The following is a 17781-nucleotide window of genomic DNA, read 5'->3' as shown; positions in this document are numbered from 1 at the left end:
CAAAAGTCTATACTCAACAAAATTTGAAAATCTAAATGAAATGGACAATTTTCTTGATCGATTTGACTTACCAAAGCTGAATCAGGACCAGGTAAATCAATTAAATAGTCCTATATCACCCAAAGAAATAGAAGCAGTCATCAAAAGTCTCCCTTCCAAAAAAAGCCCAGGACCAGATGGCTTCAGCGCAGAATTCTACCAGACCTTCAAAGAAGAGCTAACTCCAATTCTCTTCAAACTATTCCACAAAATAGAAACAGAAGGAACATTACCAAACTCATTCTATGAAGCCACAATCACCTTGGTACCTAAACCTCACAAAGACTCAACAAAGAAAGAGAATTTCAGGCCAATCTCCCTTATGAACATTGATGCAAAAATACTTAACAAAATACTTGCAAACCGAATCCAAGAACACATCAAAGATATTATCCACTATGACCAAGTAGGCTTCATCCCAGGTATGCAGGGGTGGTTCAAAATACGGAAATCCATCAATGTGATCCACCATATTAACAAACTGAAAGAAAAAAACGATATGATAATCTCCCTAGATGCTGATAAAGCATTTGGCAAAATCCAACATCCATTCATGTTTAAAGTACTGGAGAGATCAGGGATACAAGGCACATATCTAAACATAGTAAAGACGATATACAGCAAGCCTATAGCCAACATCAAACTGAACGGAGAGAAACTTAAAGCAATCCCTATGAAATCAGGGACAAGACAAGGCTGCCCACTCTCTCCATATCTCTTCAACATAGTGCTGGAAGTCCCTGCTAGAGCAATAAGACAGTTGAAGGAGATCTGTATCAAGGGGATACAGATGGGAAAGGAAGAAGTCAAATTATCACTATTTGCAGATGATATGATAGTATACATGACTGACCCCAAAATCTCTACCAGGGAACTCCTACACCTGATAAACACCTTCAGCAAAGTGGCAGGTTACAAAATTAACTCAAAAAAATCAGTAGCACTACTGTATACAAAAGACAAAAGGGCTGAGAAAGAAATTAGAGAAACAACACCCCTCACAATAGCCACAAATGACATAAAGTACCTTGGTGTAACCCTAACCAAGCAAGTCAAAGACTTGTATGAAAAAAATTTCAAGTCTCTGAAGAAAGAATTAGAGGAAGATATGAGAAGATGGAAAGATCTCCCATGCTCATGGCTTGGCAGGATTAACATAGTAAAAATGGCCATCTTACCAAATGCAATCTACAGATTTAATGCAATTCCCATCAAATTGCCAACACAATTCTTTACAGACCTGGAAAGAAAAATTCTCAACTTCGTATGGAATAACAAGAAACCGAGAATTGCTAAAACAATCCTCTACAATAAAAGATCTTCTGGAGGTATCTCCATCCCTGATCTCAAGCTGTACTGTAGAGCAACAGTTATAAAAACTGCATGGTACTGGCAAAGAAACAGAATGGTGGATCAATGGAATCGAACAGAAGACCCAGAAATAAACCCACACACTTACGGACACCTGATTTTGATAAAGATGCCAAAACCATACAATGGAAAAAAGATAGCATCTTCAACAAATGGTGCTGGTCCAACTGGATGTCTACATGTAGAAAAATGAAAATAGATCCATACTTATCACCCTGCACAAAACTTTAGTCCAAGTGGATCAAAGACCTCAACATAAAACCAGACACATTAAATCGGCTAGAAAAAAAGTGGGGAATACCCTAGAACTCATTGGTACAGGAGAAAACTTCCTGAACAGAACACCAACAGCACAGGCTCTAAGAGCAACAATCAATAAATGGGACCTCATGAAATTGAAAAGCTTCTGTAAAGCAAAGGACACTGTCATCAAAACAAAGTGACTGCCTACAGATTGGGAAAGAATCATCACCAAGCCTTTATCTGACAGAGGACTCATATCCAATATATATAAAGAACTAAACAAGCTGAAAAGCAATAAACCAAGTAATCCACTTAAAAAATGGGGAACAGAGCTAAAAAGAGAATTCTCTGTAGAGGAATTCTCTACAGAAGCACTTAAAGAAATGCTCAACCTCATTAGCCATTGGGGAAATGCAAATCAAAACCACCCTGAGATTTCACCTTACACCCATCAGAATGGCCAAGATGAGAAACTCAAGGGACAACACATGCTGGAGAGGATGTGGAGAAAAGGGAATCCTTCTCCACTGTTGGTGGGAATGTAAACTGGTACAACCACTCTGGAAATCAATCTGGCGCTTTCTCAGACAACTAGGAATAGCGCTTCCTCAAGATCCAGCCATACCACTCCTAGGCATATACCCAAAAGAGGCTCAAGTATACAAAAAGGACATTTGCTCAACCATGTTTGTAGCAGCTTTATTTGTAATAGCCAGAAGCTGGAAACAACCCAGATGCCCCTCAACTGAAGAATGGATGCAGAAACTGTGGTACATATACACAATGGTGTATTACTCAGCAATGAAAAATAAGGAAATTATGAAATTTGCAGGTAAATGGTGGGACCTGGAAAGGATCATCCAGAGTGAGTTGTCCCAGAAGCAAAAAGACAAGCATGGTATATACTCCCTCATATAAACATACAACATAGAATAAACCCACTAAAATCTGTACATCTAAACAAACTAAGCAAAAGAGAGGACCCTAACTAAAATGTTGAAAATCCTGAAAAGCAAAGAGGATGGACATCAGAAGAAAAAGAAAATAGGAAACAACCTCGGAACCTGCTACAGAGGGCCTCTGAAAGCCAGAAGAAAACAGGAAACAACCTTGAAACCTGCCACAGAGGGCCTCTGAAAGCTTCTGCAGTATAGACTGTCAAAGCAGATGCTGAGCCTGATGGCCAACTGATGGGCAGAGTGAATGGAATTTTATGTAAGAAGTGGGAAATAGTCAGAGCTGGAGGGGACGGGAACTCCACAAGGAGAGCAACAGAACAAGAAAATTTGAACACAGGGAACTTCCCAGAGACTCATACTCCAACCAAGGACTATTCGTGGAGATGACCTGGAACCCCTGCACAGGTGTAGCCCATGGCAGTTCAGTGTCCAAGTGGGTTACATAGTAATGGGAAGAGGGACTGCCTCTGACATAATTTGATTGGCCTGCTCATTGATCACTTCCCCCTGAGGGGGGAGCAGCCTTTCCAGGCCACTGTAGAGGACAATGCAGCCACTTTTGATGAGAACTGATAGACTAAGATCAGAAAGAAGAGGAGAACCTCCCCTATCAGTGGACTTGGGGAGTGGCATGTATGCAGAAAGGAGAGGGTGGGATCAGGAGGGGAGGAGGGAGGGGCTTATGGGGGGATACAAAATGAATAAAGTGTAATTAAAAAAAAGAAAAAAAATAATAAATAAATAAAATTAATGTACTTTAGTAGTCTGACCTTAGCTCCATAAGAATATCCAGCAATAACTTCCCCTGCCAACCTAAAGAAAGATTCTCAGTTGAACTAATCACAACCATATTCTAGTCTAGTCTAAAGAACCCAGAAAAGAAATTTAGAAGTTTACACAGCCAGAAAAGGACATTTTTTATTTCATTTCTATGATCAGTTTAGCCTGTGCATGTGAGTTCAGCTGCAGCCAAATGCTGATCTTCTAGCCAGTTCACAACTGAGCAAACAGAGGAAGGAAAACTGGATTTAAAGCATCAACTGACAGTTCTGTGTCCAAAGAGCTTGCAAAAATATTTGTAGGATGAATTTACTGGTCTGCTTTACTTCTAAAAAGAATTTGGAAATCTTCATCCTATCTGGAGTCTCATACTTGAATTAGAAAAGCATGTTTTCCAAGCTGGAACAATGGTTCAGAGATTAAGATCTCATACTGCTCTTGCAGAGGAGGTTAGCTCCCAACACCTTCAATAGGCAGCTGACAACCACTGATAACTCCAGAAGATCTGATACCCACATCTAGGTTCTGTGGTACTCACATATGCAAAGGAGTAAGTGTGTGTGTGCATACACACACATACACACACTTAAAAATAAATTTTTAAAAAGAAAAAGTGAAAATGAATAAATTGTAATTAATAAAAATAAATTAATTAAAAAAGAAAGAGCATTTCCCAGAGAAAATCAAACCAATCATCCTTCCTATTAATATTCATAAAATCTTTGGGGTATCTCATTAACTTTGCTGGTGATAATATTACTTAGTGTTTTACCTCAAAATGTAGTATTTTAAAAACCTAAATGTTTTATATCTTTTTAGATGGAGAAATAAAGGCACAAATAATATGGCAAGGTGACACAAAAGCTCATTGGTGGTAATTAATGATGGTGACAATGTCAAGGGGGGAGAGAACATACATACAGACACACACAGACAGACAGAAATAGACTCACAGACACAGAGAGACACAGAGAGATACAGAGAAAAATGAGTATACACAGACATAAGAGATAAAAACAGAGAAAGAGAGATCTCACAGAGAGAGAGGGGCAGAAACAGAGAGACACAGAGAAAGACAGAGAGATAATGAACATACACAAACATGAAAACAGACAGAGACAGAAACAGAGAGAAAATGAGAGATAGGCATACACAGAGAAACAGAAATACACAGAGACAGACAGAGACAGTGAGGAGCACAGAGACACACAGAGAGAAACAGAGACACAAAGAGAAAAATGTGTATACAAAGACAAAAAAGACATAAAAACAGAGAAAGAGAGCTCCCACAGAGAGACAGAAACAGAGAGACATACAGAAAGACAGAGAGGAAATGAATATACACATATAGAAACAAAAAACAAAGAGACAGAAACAGGGAGAAACTGAGAGACAGACACACAGAGAGAAACACAAATACACACACACACACACAGAGAGAGAGAGAGAGAGAGAGAGAGAGAGAGAGAGAGAGGAAGAGGAAGGGCAGAAGAAGAAACTGGGAAATTCTGTTTCCAAGTAATAACTAGATAAATGCCTTTGAGACTCTGCTATAGAACAGCTGCATTGGGATCCAGACAGTATAAAACATTAAGTCTTGTTACAAGTAGCTTGGTTATTGTTAATAGATATTTAATCCAGGAGACTTCTGCTTAGACAGGTGAGAGGCACAAATCCCTGCTGGAAACAGCAGCTCAACTTCTTTTCACAAATCACAAGCTCACATAAGCCTGTGTCTAACTACATTTTTAAAAATAAACATGACAAGAGATCTTCTTAAAAAAAATGACACTAAAAGAAAGCAACATTTCCCCACACATGACAAAATCTGTGTTTGAAAAAAACACCATACATTTAATGTATGATATTGCAGGCGTCTACATAAGTCTCTATAAGATAAGATGATGGGTAGGGGAATGAATACATGAGTACTATGGCTAAATAGATAGACAAATGCATGATTAATGGAAAGAAATGAGACAAAAAATAAAGGAAGAAAGCAGGAAAGGACAGAGAAATAACCTGAAAATTGAATCCCTTACATAATCTTAAATGATATACATGTCTTTGAATTTAATGGAAGAGACACAAGCTGAAATAAATCAAAGGAAATGATGAAATTAAATACATATTTTATAATTGCCAGTGTCTTTATTAAGTCTAAAGATTATGAATTCACTAAGAGATTTCAGTGTTGGACTTTATGGAGTACACATTTAGCATTAGTGTACGTGCATATTGTCCTATGAAAAGTATAAGGAGGTTGCCTTCTTACCTTCCTGCATTCTGATTTTGTTAACTGCACATTTTTAGAAATATTAAAGGCTTTTTAATACCAGTTATATTCTGGGTAACAATATTTTTAACACCAAACCTAGCACAGCTGAGTCATCCCTGAAGCCAAATTTGAATCATAAGTCAGTAATGTTTTGAAATGGAGCACTGCAAAACTTTCAAGCAGCTAGAAAACAGGGGGCACTGGACTAAAAGGTAGAGAGGGCAGCAAAGCATTAGAAGACCTTTTGGCTGGAAGGTAGAAATGATGGCCCATGCCCAGAACCCCAGGCATTTGAGGCAGAAAGATGGCGAGTCTGAGGTCAGTCTAGGACACATAATGAGAAGTTGTCTCAAAACAAAATCAACAAACAAGAGGATAATGAAGAAAACTGTTGCAGGCTAATTTGGAAAACAGACCAAATACTTGTGATATTTGAAATTCTCACAGAAAGTGCTAAAATATTGCTAGGGATTATCAGTCTTAAGTGGTACTGCATTTGCTCAGCAACCTTAAAAAAATCCCTTGCCATAAAGTTTCAAAGATTATGAGCTAATGTCTTCTTGTGGGAAATTTTAAGGAAAGAAAGACATATATGTACTAACTTATATTATTTCTGTCACCTTCTTCCAAGTCCTCCCATGTTTCCCAACATCTCAATTTCATAACCATTTATTATTTAATTATTATTGTTAAAATATTGTTACAGATTATAAACACAACTGTTCATTTCATTTAGTATGAGAACATATCAAGGCTGACTTCTTGGGATTGGATAACCTATCAAGGGGTTATCCCCGCAAAAGACTGCTTCTCTTCTCAGAAGCCATTATTTCTCTGTAGCTCTTCATTTAGTTGTAAAATTTACCACACCCACACTAGCATATCAATTAGTACTGTCATTTTTCAGATTTTGCTTAGACAATCATATTGTTGATATTTCACAGCTACAGCGTCTCTGTCACTTATGTAGTAGGTACTATCTCAAAAGAGACATTCTAGATACTGAATCTTAAAATATGTTCACTCTCTTTTCTTTGATGTTCCCTGAGCATCTCTTAGGGAACAACACTGTAATAACCAACTTCCTTAAGTTATTTATGCTCCATCTCAAGCATAATTTAAAAATTAATCAGTGTTCTCTACAACTATAGTCACTGCTAAGCTTACGTATGTGTGTACACATAAATAATATGCTTACTGACTTAATTTTGTATTAAGCTCTTAATTGAAACCTGGCAAGATCAGAAGAAATTTATCTCATATCCCACAAATATACTTTACATTCCATCTATCTTTGTACATGCACATGCAAAATTATAGAAGATAGGGCAGAAGCCCCAAACATAGCAGTTCCCTCTAAAAAGTGTTCTTTGATATATTTTTAAAATTATGATATTTTTAAAGTTATATCCAAGCCATCTAGACAGATATCTTCTAATGATATCATAAAAATTAATATCAGGGAAGAGATCCAAGATGGCAGCTAACAGCGCACACCATATCTGAAAGGCAGAGAATCTCAAACTCTGAAATTGGTGAGTGGAGGAGCAGCTAAAGCCAGAAAATTGACATTGAGACTCCCTGAACAAGAGGGAAAAACACATGAGTTGATACGTTTAGATTCAGGACTCCTGTGAACTTCTCTGGGGAAGGAGAGAGGAATACTTTTGAACCCCTTGCACTTCCCTTTTTTGGGTCTCCCACTTCAGCGGAGCTGGCTCACAGTGCCACAAACCCTCAGCATGGAACGCACTGCCTGGGGACTGAGACAGCAGAAGCGGGGCTCCTAGTTCCTCAGCAGTGGCTACCAGCTGTACCCACCTTCCAAGTCCCAGATCCATGGAACCATCCCCCTGGGTCCTGGGTCTGTAGGCAGCCTGACTGCGCAGGGCCTCCCAGCCAGTGACTGTAAGGACTGCCCAATACATCCACAAAAGTCCAGCAGACCTGCCAAACAAACCAGCTACACCAGGCGCTGGGTCACCTAGTTCAGTGGACCACAGTTGAGCCTGCCCAGGACTTCCCAGCAGGCACCTGAATCTGCCTCCCAGTCTGCGGCTGCAGCTGGACTCCCTAGTTCAGTGGTTGCAGCACCACTGAGTTGGCAGAACTCATCCATCATCCAGCATTTGGCTCAGCAGGTCCAAACCCAAGAATAGAGAGCAGGGGTACCCAGGTGCTTACCCATGTGACCTTCTAGAGAGTGAGTGTGCCCTCAAGTGCCGGCAGAGCCCCATATCCAGGGTCCTGCTAAGCTAGCGGCCAGACATCAGATCCCTCCCACCCACACGTCCACTGAGGGAAACAGAGGGATTCTTGGGACATTGAAGCCCCTGTTCTGCAGGTCCACCAGTGGAGTTCAGGCAAATAATGTCTGGAGCTGAGTCAGAGATAAACACCAGTACCATGTAGGCCACTGAGGTATTCAGGAAATTTGCATAAGGAAATTTTGCCCTCGATTATCACCAGCAATTGCTCTACCTTCAGTGCATGCAACCCCTTAGGTTCCTGCAATGCAGCACCCCTCCCACACACTCAAGACTTCTACATTCTCTATCACCCTGTCCCTCAACGCACACTTCCATGCCCACGCACACGTTTACCGCATTTGTTACTTTGCGCCCCTGGACTTTTCTCCCATAGGTACAGTTGAAACAACAATGTACATGCTGAAACCACTGGACCTCTCTCATCTTCCTGAAGAATTCTAGAGACACCAGAAAAAGACAGCACCAGTGTGAACTACACAATCCAGGAACAAACAGTGAAGTTTATGGAGAAGGAAATGGCCAGAGGTCGGCAAAAGAACACATCCAACAAAAATCAGGACATCCTGGCTTCACAAGCAACCCCCTCAAATCAATGGGTACTCCAATTCATTGGAAACACAGGAAAATGACTTTAAAGCTATGCTTATCCAGTTATTAGAGGCACATAAAGAGGAAACAAACAAATCTCTCAGAGAAAGAGCCATACAAATAGAGACAGTTAAAGAGTAAATGAACAAGTCTCTCAAAGAATTGCTCACAGAAGTGGAGGCAAGAAAAGGAAACAAACAAATCTCTCAAAGAAACACAGGCAAATATAGCCAAACAAATAGAGGCACAAGTAGAGGAATGATTAGTGGCATATAGAGAGGAAACCAACAAAAAAATAGAGACCATCATACAGAGACAGGAAGCCACATTCAAACAGATGAAGAAAATGGTGCAAGGCATAAAGTCAGAATAAGAATCAATAAAGAAAACACAAATTGAGAAAACCCTGGAGCTGGAGAACATAGAAAAAAGATCAGGAACCACAAAAGTAAGCATCACCAATAGAATACAAGAGATGGAATGGAGAATCTACAGTACTGAAGATACAGTCGCAGAAATTGAAACTCCTCTCAAAGAATAAGTAAAATCAGGAAAGTCCCAAACACACAACATCCAAGAAATCAAGGAATGCCATGAAAAGGCAAAATCTAAGAATAATAGGAATTTATGCAAAAGAAGATTCCAGGGTCCAAGGTCCAGGAAATATTTTCAAGAAAATCATAGAAGAAAATTTTCCCAACTTAAAGAAAGAGATGTCCATAAACACACAAGAGGCCTATAGAACACCAAATAGACTAGACCAGGAAAGAAAATCCTCACGTTACATCATAGTCAAAACACTAACTCTATGAAACAAAGAAAAGAAATTAAAAGTAGCAAGGGAAAAAGGCCAAGTAACATATAAAGGTTGACCTATCAGAATCACACCAGACTTCTGATCAGAAACTATGAAAGCCAGAAGGGACTGGGCAGATGACATTCAGACTTTAAGGGACCACAGATGCCAACCCAGACTACTATGCCCTGCAAAGTTTTCAATCAAGATAGATGGAGAAAACAAAATATTCCATGACAAAACTAAATTTAAGTGATATCTACACAGCAAACCAGCTCTACAGAAGATACTACAAGGAAAACTCCAATCCAACGAAAACAACTATACCCAAGAAAATAAAGGATACAGATAATTTCCCAACAAAAATTAAAAGAGAACAAACAATGAATCACAGTAAGACCACCAACTCCACAATAAAAGGAACTAACGTTCATTGGTCACTATTACCTATCAACATCAATGGACTCAACTCTCCAATATAAAATCACAGACTAACAAAATGGGTTCAGAAACAAGATCCTACATTCTGCTGCATCCAAGAAACACACCTCTGCAACAAAGATAAACCCTACCTCAGAGTAAAAGGTTAGAAAAATAATTTTCAAGCAAAAGGACCCAGAAAACAAGTTGGGGTAGCTATTTTAGTATCTAATAAAATAGACTTTCAACCAAAATTGATCAAAAAATATGAGGATGGCAACTGAATTCTCATCAAAGGAAAAACCCACCAAGGGGAAATCACAATTCTGAACATTTATGCTCCAAAATGATCAGCACCTACATTTGTAAATGAAAGGTTATTAAAGCTTAAATCACCCTGCACAAAATTAAAGTCCAAGTGGATCAAAGACCTCAACATAAAACCAGACAAACTAAATCAGTTAGAAGAAAAAGTGGGGAAGAGCCTAGAACTCATTGGCACAGGAGACAACTTCCTGAACAGAACACCAACAGTGCAGGCTCTAAGAGCAACAATCAATAAATAGGACCTCATGAAACTAAAAAGCTTCTGTATAGCAAAAGACACTGTCGTCAGAACAAAATGACAGCCTACAGACTGGGAAAGGACCTTCTCCAACCCTATATCTGACAGAGAGCTGATATCCAGAATACATAAAGAACTAAAGAAGTTAAAAAGCAACAAATCAAGCAATCCAATGAAAAAATGGGGTAAAGAGCTAAACAAAGAATTATCTGTAGAGGAATATAGAATGGCAGAGAAACACTTAAAGAAATGCTCAATGTTCTTAGCCATCAGGGAGATGCAAATCAAAACGACCTTGAGATTTCACCCTAAACCCATCAGAAGGGCCAAGATCAAAACTCAAGTGACAACACTTGCTGGAGAGGTTGTTGAGAAAGGGGAACCCTCCTCCATTGTTGGTGGAAGAGTAAGCTTATACAACCACTTTGGAAATCAAATCTGGTGCTTTCTCAGACAATTAGGAATAGTGCTTCCTCAATCAAGGTATACCTCTCCTAGGCATATATCCAAAAGACGCTCAAGTACACAACAAGGACATTTTCTCAACCATGTTTGTAGCAGCTTTATTTGTAAGTGTCAGAAGCTGGAAACAACCTAGATGTGCCTCAACGGAGGAATGGATACAGAAATTGTGGTACTCTTACACAATGGAATACTACTCAGCAATTAAAAACAAGGAAATCATGAAATTTGCAGGCAAATGGTGAGATCTAGAAAAGATCATCCTGAAGGAAGTATCCCAGAAGCAGAAAGGCACACACAGTATATACTCATTTTATAAGTGAGTATTAGATCTATAAGATACGATAAACATACTAAAATCTGTACACATAAAGAAGATAAACAAGAAAGAGGACTCAGGGTAAGATGTTCAGTCCTCACTTAGAAAGACAAATGGGAGGTGCATTGGATATAGGAGAAAACAAGTAACAGGAAAGGAGCCTATCACAGATGGTTCTGAAAGACACTACCTAGCAGTTTATCAAAGGAGACGCTGAGACTCATAACCCAACCTTGGGCAGAGAGCAGGGAATCCTATGAAAGAAGGGGGAGTTAGTATCACCTGGAGATGACAGGAGCTGCACAGGGACCAAATATATCTGGGCACAGGGGTCTTTTCTGAGACTGTCTCTCAAATCAAGAACTATGGATATAACCTAGAACCCCTGCTCAGATGGAGCCCATGGCAGCTCAGTATCCAAGTGGGTACCCTAGTAAGGGGAATAGGGAATGTTTCCTACATGAACTCAATGGCTGGCTCTTTGATCCACCCCCCCAAGGGAGGAGCCACCTTGCTAGGCCACAGAGGACATTGCAGCCAGTCCTGAAGAGAACTGATGAGCTAGGGTCAGAAGGAAGGGGAAGGGCACCTCCCTTATCAATAGACTTAGAGAACAGCAGGGAAGAGATAAGGAGGGAGGTAGGATTCGCAGGAAATGAGGGAAGGGGCTACAGCTGGGATACAAAATTAATAAACTGTAACTAATATAAAAAATTAAAAATTAAAAAAATAAATAATATGAGAATATCAGTAGATTCTTCACAATAACTACTAAGAACTAATGGTTACATTACTAACTTCATTAATATTTTTAGCATTTGTTAATTGTACAAATAATGGGTTTCATTATGACATACTGTACTTAAAAATGCCCAGTAAATTATAAAAATTTGGGCATAAGTGATCATTTGGCCACTGATAATCTCATTAACTTTGATATTACTTCTTTTATCACAAAACCACCTTTGGAAAATCATATTTTAATAGTATAAAACAGATATATAGTAACAGTGAAAAAATCCCACTTCATAGATATACACATGTTATAGAGAATGTATCTAGACAGTACATAGGCCTACTCATCACACCAAGAATGGTAGAGACAGCAAGAAGAGACCACTGTCTGTCTTCTGTTGTTTTGCCTGCTTTTCCCGATTCCTCCTACTGGGTTGCCTAGTGCAGCCTTAATGTGAAGAGAGGTGTCTAGTCACTGTAAATTGATATGTCATGTTTTGTTGATATCCCTTGGAGGCCTACCCTTTTTGAAGGGAAAGAGAGGAGAGTGGATCTGGAGGAGAGGGGAGATGGAGGTGGCAGACTGAGAGGAAAAGAGGGAGAGAAAACTGAGGTAAAATATGAGAGAAGAATGATAATATTTCCTATAATAATATTACCAGACAATTCATGATTGGAGTAGTCATCCTCTTTTGATAAAAGATACCTACTGTCAGGCATGTAGGGGGAGAATGAGTACCGGTAATAATCTCAAAATTAGACATAGCAATCGGAGATCTTTTTACAGGTTAAAAATATAAAATATAAAAAGTGTCATAGGGCCAAGGACAGGGAAGGTACAAAATAATGAACAATTTTAGTTTGGGGCCTATTACCTAGTTATTTCATCATGGTGTAGGTATTCACTGAACATAATCACTGAGAGGTAAGTGTGGTACCATGTTCACCTAACAGAACTCCGGTGTCATTAATGGTTCAATCTCGCTCAGTAGTGAGAATTAGAGATTAAGCCAAACATGTATACTTATGCATATGCATGTGACATTTTAAAATTCACAGATATTTCCCATTTTCTCCAGCAGAGGTCAGGCAACAGCAGTCCTGGACTATAAAAATTTAGGAAGCAATAGACTATTTGAGAGTGCGATTTTATTTAAAAAAAAGATAATGGAGAGTTTCTTTATTAAAAGTATTTTCCCTGCTCCTATTTTTAATTATATCTTGCAACTGGCATGCTTTACTTTTGTAATAATTATAAACAGTAACATTTACTTTAAACTTTATAAAGAGCACTTTGGCATATGTATTTTTTTTTTACCCTGAATGAACTCAAGGATATTGCATCATTAATTACATTTTCTTAGTAGAACACAGTTGATAGAATAGTCTAAGACAGAAGCAAATTCAGCTTCCTCTATGAAAAATGATTTAAGGAAATCATGTCCACAGCTGATAACAGGGAGAATTTTTTCTCAAGCAAGAGACTTAATGTAGCTGTAAGATTGCCAGAGTGAAACAAAGCTTCCTGGCCATAGCTCAGAAGCGACAATAACCTACAATGTGCAAAGGGAGAACAGCAAACATAAGCTCTGACCACTTCCTTTGTCTAGAGAAATGTAAAAGTTCTTGGTGCCAAATGAGTCAGTTCTGCAAGTCACGCAGAAAGAATAAGAAAGACATTTTTTTAATGGTCAATTTGACAACACATTTTAAAAGCAAATAACCTAACAAAAGAAATTTACTGAGGACTGGCTTTGTTAAGCAAATCACACTATCACCGTTTTCATTTCTAAATTATGTGAGTCTTTTTCACATAGAAACAAAAAAAAAAAAGGCTTGTAAAACACAATTTGAAGGTCAATCATTCTATATTATGCCAAATCAAGTACCTGCTTAATTTCTATATTACTGAATGTTCATAAAATATGAACTGTTATTTGGGCTTTTTAATAACATTATGCAAATATAAGGACATTACATTGTTATACAATTCAAACTGTTAGTAGTTTCTTCTTTATGTTGTTTTGGTTTAGTTTTGGGTGGTGTGCTGACCAAACTTAGGGCCTCATACATAGGATATGCTCTATTCCTAAACCACTCTCTCAGGTCCTCTTTCTTCCATTGTCTTAAAGAGTGATATTTTTTCTATGATAATAGGTTTTCTATTGCTTCCTTCTACCCATGGTAGCAAATGAAGAAAAGAGGAATTAAAGAAATTATAAACCTCTGCTAGAAAATATATAGTGGCTCACAATTGTAGCCTCAGCACTCTGGAGGTAGAAAGAAAAGGATCTTGTGTCCAGGATAAGGCTTGGCTACATAATCAGACCCTGTCTCCAATAAACCAAAACCACAAAAAAGTTCACAAAGCAAGCCTTCTACTAGTTCTTCTGTGGGACTCTACAATGAGGCCTAGAGTAGATGACTCTGATTATTATAAATTATCAATGGCTTTGGGATTAAAGTGAGGATTCTGAGAAAGAAAAGGAATGGGGAGATATGAGACATCAAGAGTCATGGTGGAAGAACTGAAATCCACAGAGAAGTGTGGTCAGTATAAACTCTTCAGGGGATCTTTTCTCTGTGGATTAATAGGATGCTGACTATTAGTTTAAAGCTGCCAGAGTTTCTGCTTTTCAAACATTGTCCTTTCCTCAAACCCTCAACAATGTGTGCTACACACATGTTCAGATGGACTGGGGTAAATTATGATGAACAAATAAGTACTAACCCTCATTGGCACAGAGAAAAAAAAAACAGACTTGTAGACCATGATATGTGAATATGGATCGATGTGGAGGAAGAAACCACAAGTCACAAATGATCTTAGGAAACAGAGACAGAACATATTCATATAAATAATGGAGGGATGGGGGTCAATGACAATTCCATGAAAAAGATGAGAATTAATTATTGAACCACTTTAACACCAGTTTCCAGAGAAGAATAACTTTACCTGACATGTAGAATGCAATGGTAAAAATATTAAAATATTATGAATAGTGTTTGTAATATAAAGTCTAGGGAAGCATTTTGAAAACTATAAACAAATTTTTAAATAACATGCAAGTATCACAAGTATTTAAATAGGGATACTTAATAAGCAAATCACAAATATTTTTCCAAGTGGAAATATAACTTTGTCAACACCTTTCCCAAAAAAGCTGTTTAGAATTGCTACCCAGTTTGCATTTGATCATAATGAATACATTCTCAGAGTGGTTGAAAAGCTTCCATGTGTTCCTTAAGCTTACCTTTACATAGTGGACCAGCCACTCAACTTCATTCACTTTATAGGTCTCCAATCCTAGCTCTTTGGCCAATCGTAAGATACGATTCTGTGTTGGCCCAACATACGATCCTCCGAGGTCCACATATTTAACATTTTTATTCTGTTTTTCCCATGGAAGAAAAATATAGATGATTGTTGTTAAAAAAAAAAGAAACAAAACAAAACAAAACAAAAAAATACACTCAAAACCCAATACTTACAAAAGAGCCCAATGTCTCTGACTGACTACACTCCAGCAAAACTAGGTACTTATCAGTCAATGATACCAGAAATGGTCTTACTTATCTCTGGTGATTTATTTGCTTACTGTCTAACCTCCCTATCAATGGGAGTCATTTGTCACCCTAAAAAGATGTTATTCTGTGTGGACAAATAAAAATATTATAGATACAATGGAATACTATCCAGCTTTTACAAGGAAAGAAATTCTGTAATTTAGCACAACACAGATACACCGACAGGACATTATGCTAAACGAAATAAATTAAACAATGAAAGGCAATTGCTACATAATCTCACTTATATGTGGAATATAAAATGAGTTAAGCTCATAAATGTAAACAATGTAATAGTGGGTACTAAAGGTCTTATGGGTGTGGTGGTCAGGGACAGAGAAAATGGGGAATTACTGGTCAAAGTATAAAAGTTTCAACTATACGGAACAGGTAAGTTTTGAGCTGTAATGCATAATATGGTGTCCTTACTTGATAATAATACATTGCATATTTCAAAAAAATAAAAATACATTTGAAATATGTTCACAAAAATGTCAAGTGATTGAGATAACAGTTAATTAACTTGATTTAATCACCCACATTGTATATGTATCACAGTATACTTCATAAGTATAATATGATGATCATTTGATGTTTAAAACAAAATAAATTAAAATAGATAAATAATCAAGTAAAGGTGAGATCCCTCGTCTACTTGTAAAATTTAATTTGCATGCTTAAAATGATTGTGTTAGTGCTAGAGAAGACTCAAACTTTGGGTTTGATAGTTTTCTTGCTACTTCTACAATACAATCTACATTTCCTTTTTCCTCTTTCCCACAAAAGTCTAAAAACACAACCTATGTTTATTATACTCATCCTAGTGTCTTACCCTAATTGTGTAAGTCCTGCCTCCCACACGGTCCCGTGCTTCCAGAACCATCACACTGAGGCCAGAGTCATGCAGAAGTTTGGCTGCTGCCATACCTGAGGGAAAATACAAGGAGATATTGTGATTAAATCAGTTACAAGATTGCAGACATGCTCCTTATGGAGCTGGCCACTGAGAAGAGTCATATTCCCATTAAATCTACTATAATACACCTGATGAGTACATAGGAATTCTCTGTAGAGGCCTACAGTCACCATCTAAGAAACCAAGTGATACTTCTAGGAAGAATAAAATAAATTTCATTAGCAGTAAATATCTCATGTAAACAAACATTCCATGCCATTATATCAATAATATCCACGTAGTAACAACTAAATTATAGGTCAGACAACCTAATACAAACAGAACCACAACCTGTAATATGCTGGAGAATATGCTGTAGCCAAAAATGTCCCATGCTAGACCCACATTCCATTGTCAGTGTAACTATAAGAACAAGCAATATGGAAAAAACTGGCCTTCAGCACCTATAATGGGAAAACTGGACTTTTGGAAGTTGACAAAAAAAATTGAAAGCTAAGGTCATAAGAACTGATTCTTTATAAAGCTTAATTTCAGATATGCTTGATCACTGAAGGATTAAATGGCTCCATCTCTGTACTTTAAATGTTCATCTAGTCAAAATTATTTATTGAATACCTGTGTATAGTATTTTGTCCTAACACATGGTCTAGTATTTTAGCTCTTAAAGCCCTACACTCTTTTTTTGTGAGGTGATTTTTGAAAGGAAAACTTTTATCATTTATTGAAAAATGGATTATTTTCCCACATAGTATATTTGGATTATGGTTTCCGCACACTCTACTCCTAGTTCTTCCCCACTTTCCCTCCCATCTGGATCCAGTCTTGTTCTGTCTCTCATTAGAAAACAAACAAAACTATGCATCTTTAAAACCACTCTTTGGCTATGGCTGTGATTCAAAGGTAAGTCGTTTGCTTAACATGTAGAAACCCCAGGGTTTTTATCCCTAACATTAACAAATATAAAAATATGAAATAAAACCACTCACAGAATTTGGTAAGAGCTGCCACCAAGAACAGATACTCTTGTAGTAAATTGAATTTACTTATTTGCTTCATGGGCCCAAACAAAATCAGAGAAATGCCAACATGCCACTGTGCCTCAAAAGTACATAAAACAGTTCCTTTATTGTCTTCTAAAAATAAGAACTATATGATGTTAGGCCCCAATACTGCAACTCACCTAATGTGCACTACAATTAAAATACAGTTGTGTTTCATTGTATTCAAGCTAAGGGTGTATCCTAGTGGGAGATTACTTTCCTGACTCATGTGAAGCCCTAAGTTCCTTCCCCAGCACCATGAAAAAGGAAAAACAAAAGGAGAATTTATAGTAAACTGAGTAAATGAAACTTATTCCAATAACCCAGTGAGCTAGAGTTCTTTGATAGCCTCATTTTATGGTTGAGGAAGCCCATGTACGGGTGCGCACACACACACACACACACACACACACACACACACACACACACACAC

The 17781-nt window shown here is 37.9% G+C and overlaps 1 protein-coding gene across 1 annotated transcript in view; it reads right to left on the bottom strand.

Moving 5' to 3' along the window:
• The window catches only part of Maob (monoamine oxidase B), a 144906-nt gene that overhangs the window by 67874 nt on the left and 59251 nt on the right, over positions 1 to 17781 (bottom strand). The window contains exons 2-3 of the mRNA XM_055598263.1: positions 16225 to 16319; positions 15080 to 15217 (exon numbers count right to left, since the gene is read on the bottom strand). Coding sequence (XP_055454238.1) covers positions 15080 to 15217; positions 16225 to 16319 — 233 coding nt within the window. The remainder of the gene's footprint in view (positions 1 to 15079; positions 15218 to 16224; positions 16320 to 17781) is intronic.

The sequence above is a fragment of the Psammomys obesus genome, unplaced genomic scaffold (assembly GCF_907164565.1).
Source record: "Psammomys obesus unplaced genomic scaffold, mPsaObe1.curated_primary_1811, whole genome shotgun sequence".
NCBI lineage: Eukaryota > Metazoa > Chordata > Mammalia > Rodentia > Muridae > Psammomys > Psammomys obesus.
Note: the sequence above shows the minus strand (reverse complement) of the source record. Positions and strands in the feature narration are given on the sequence as shown.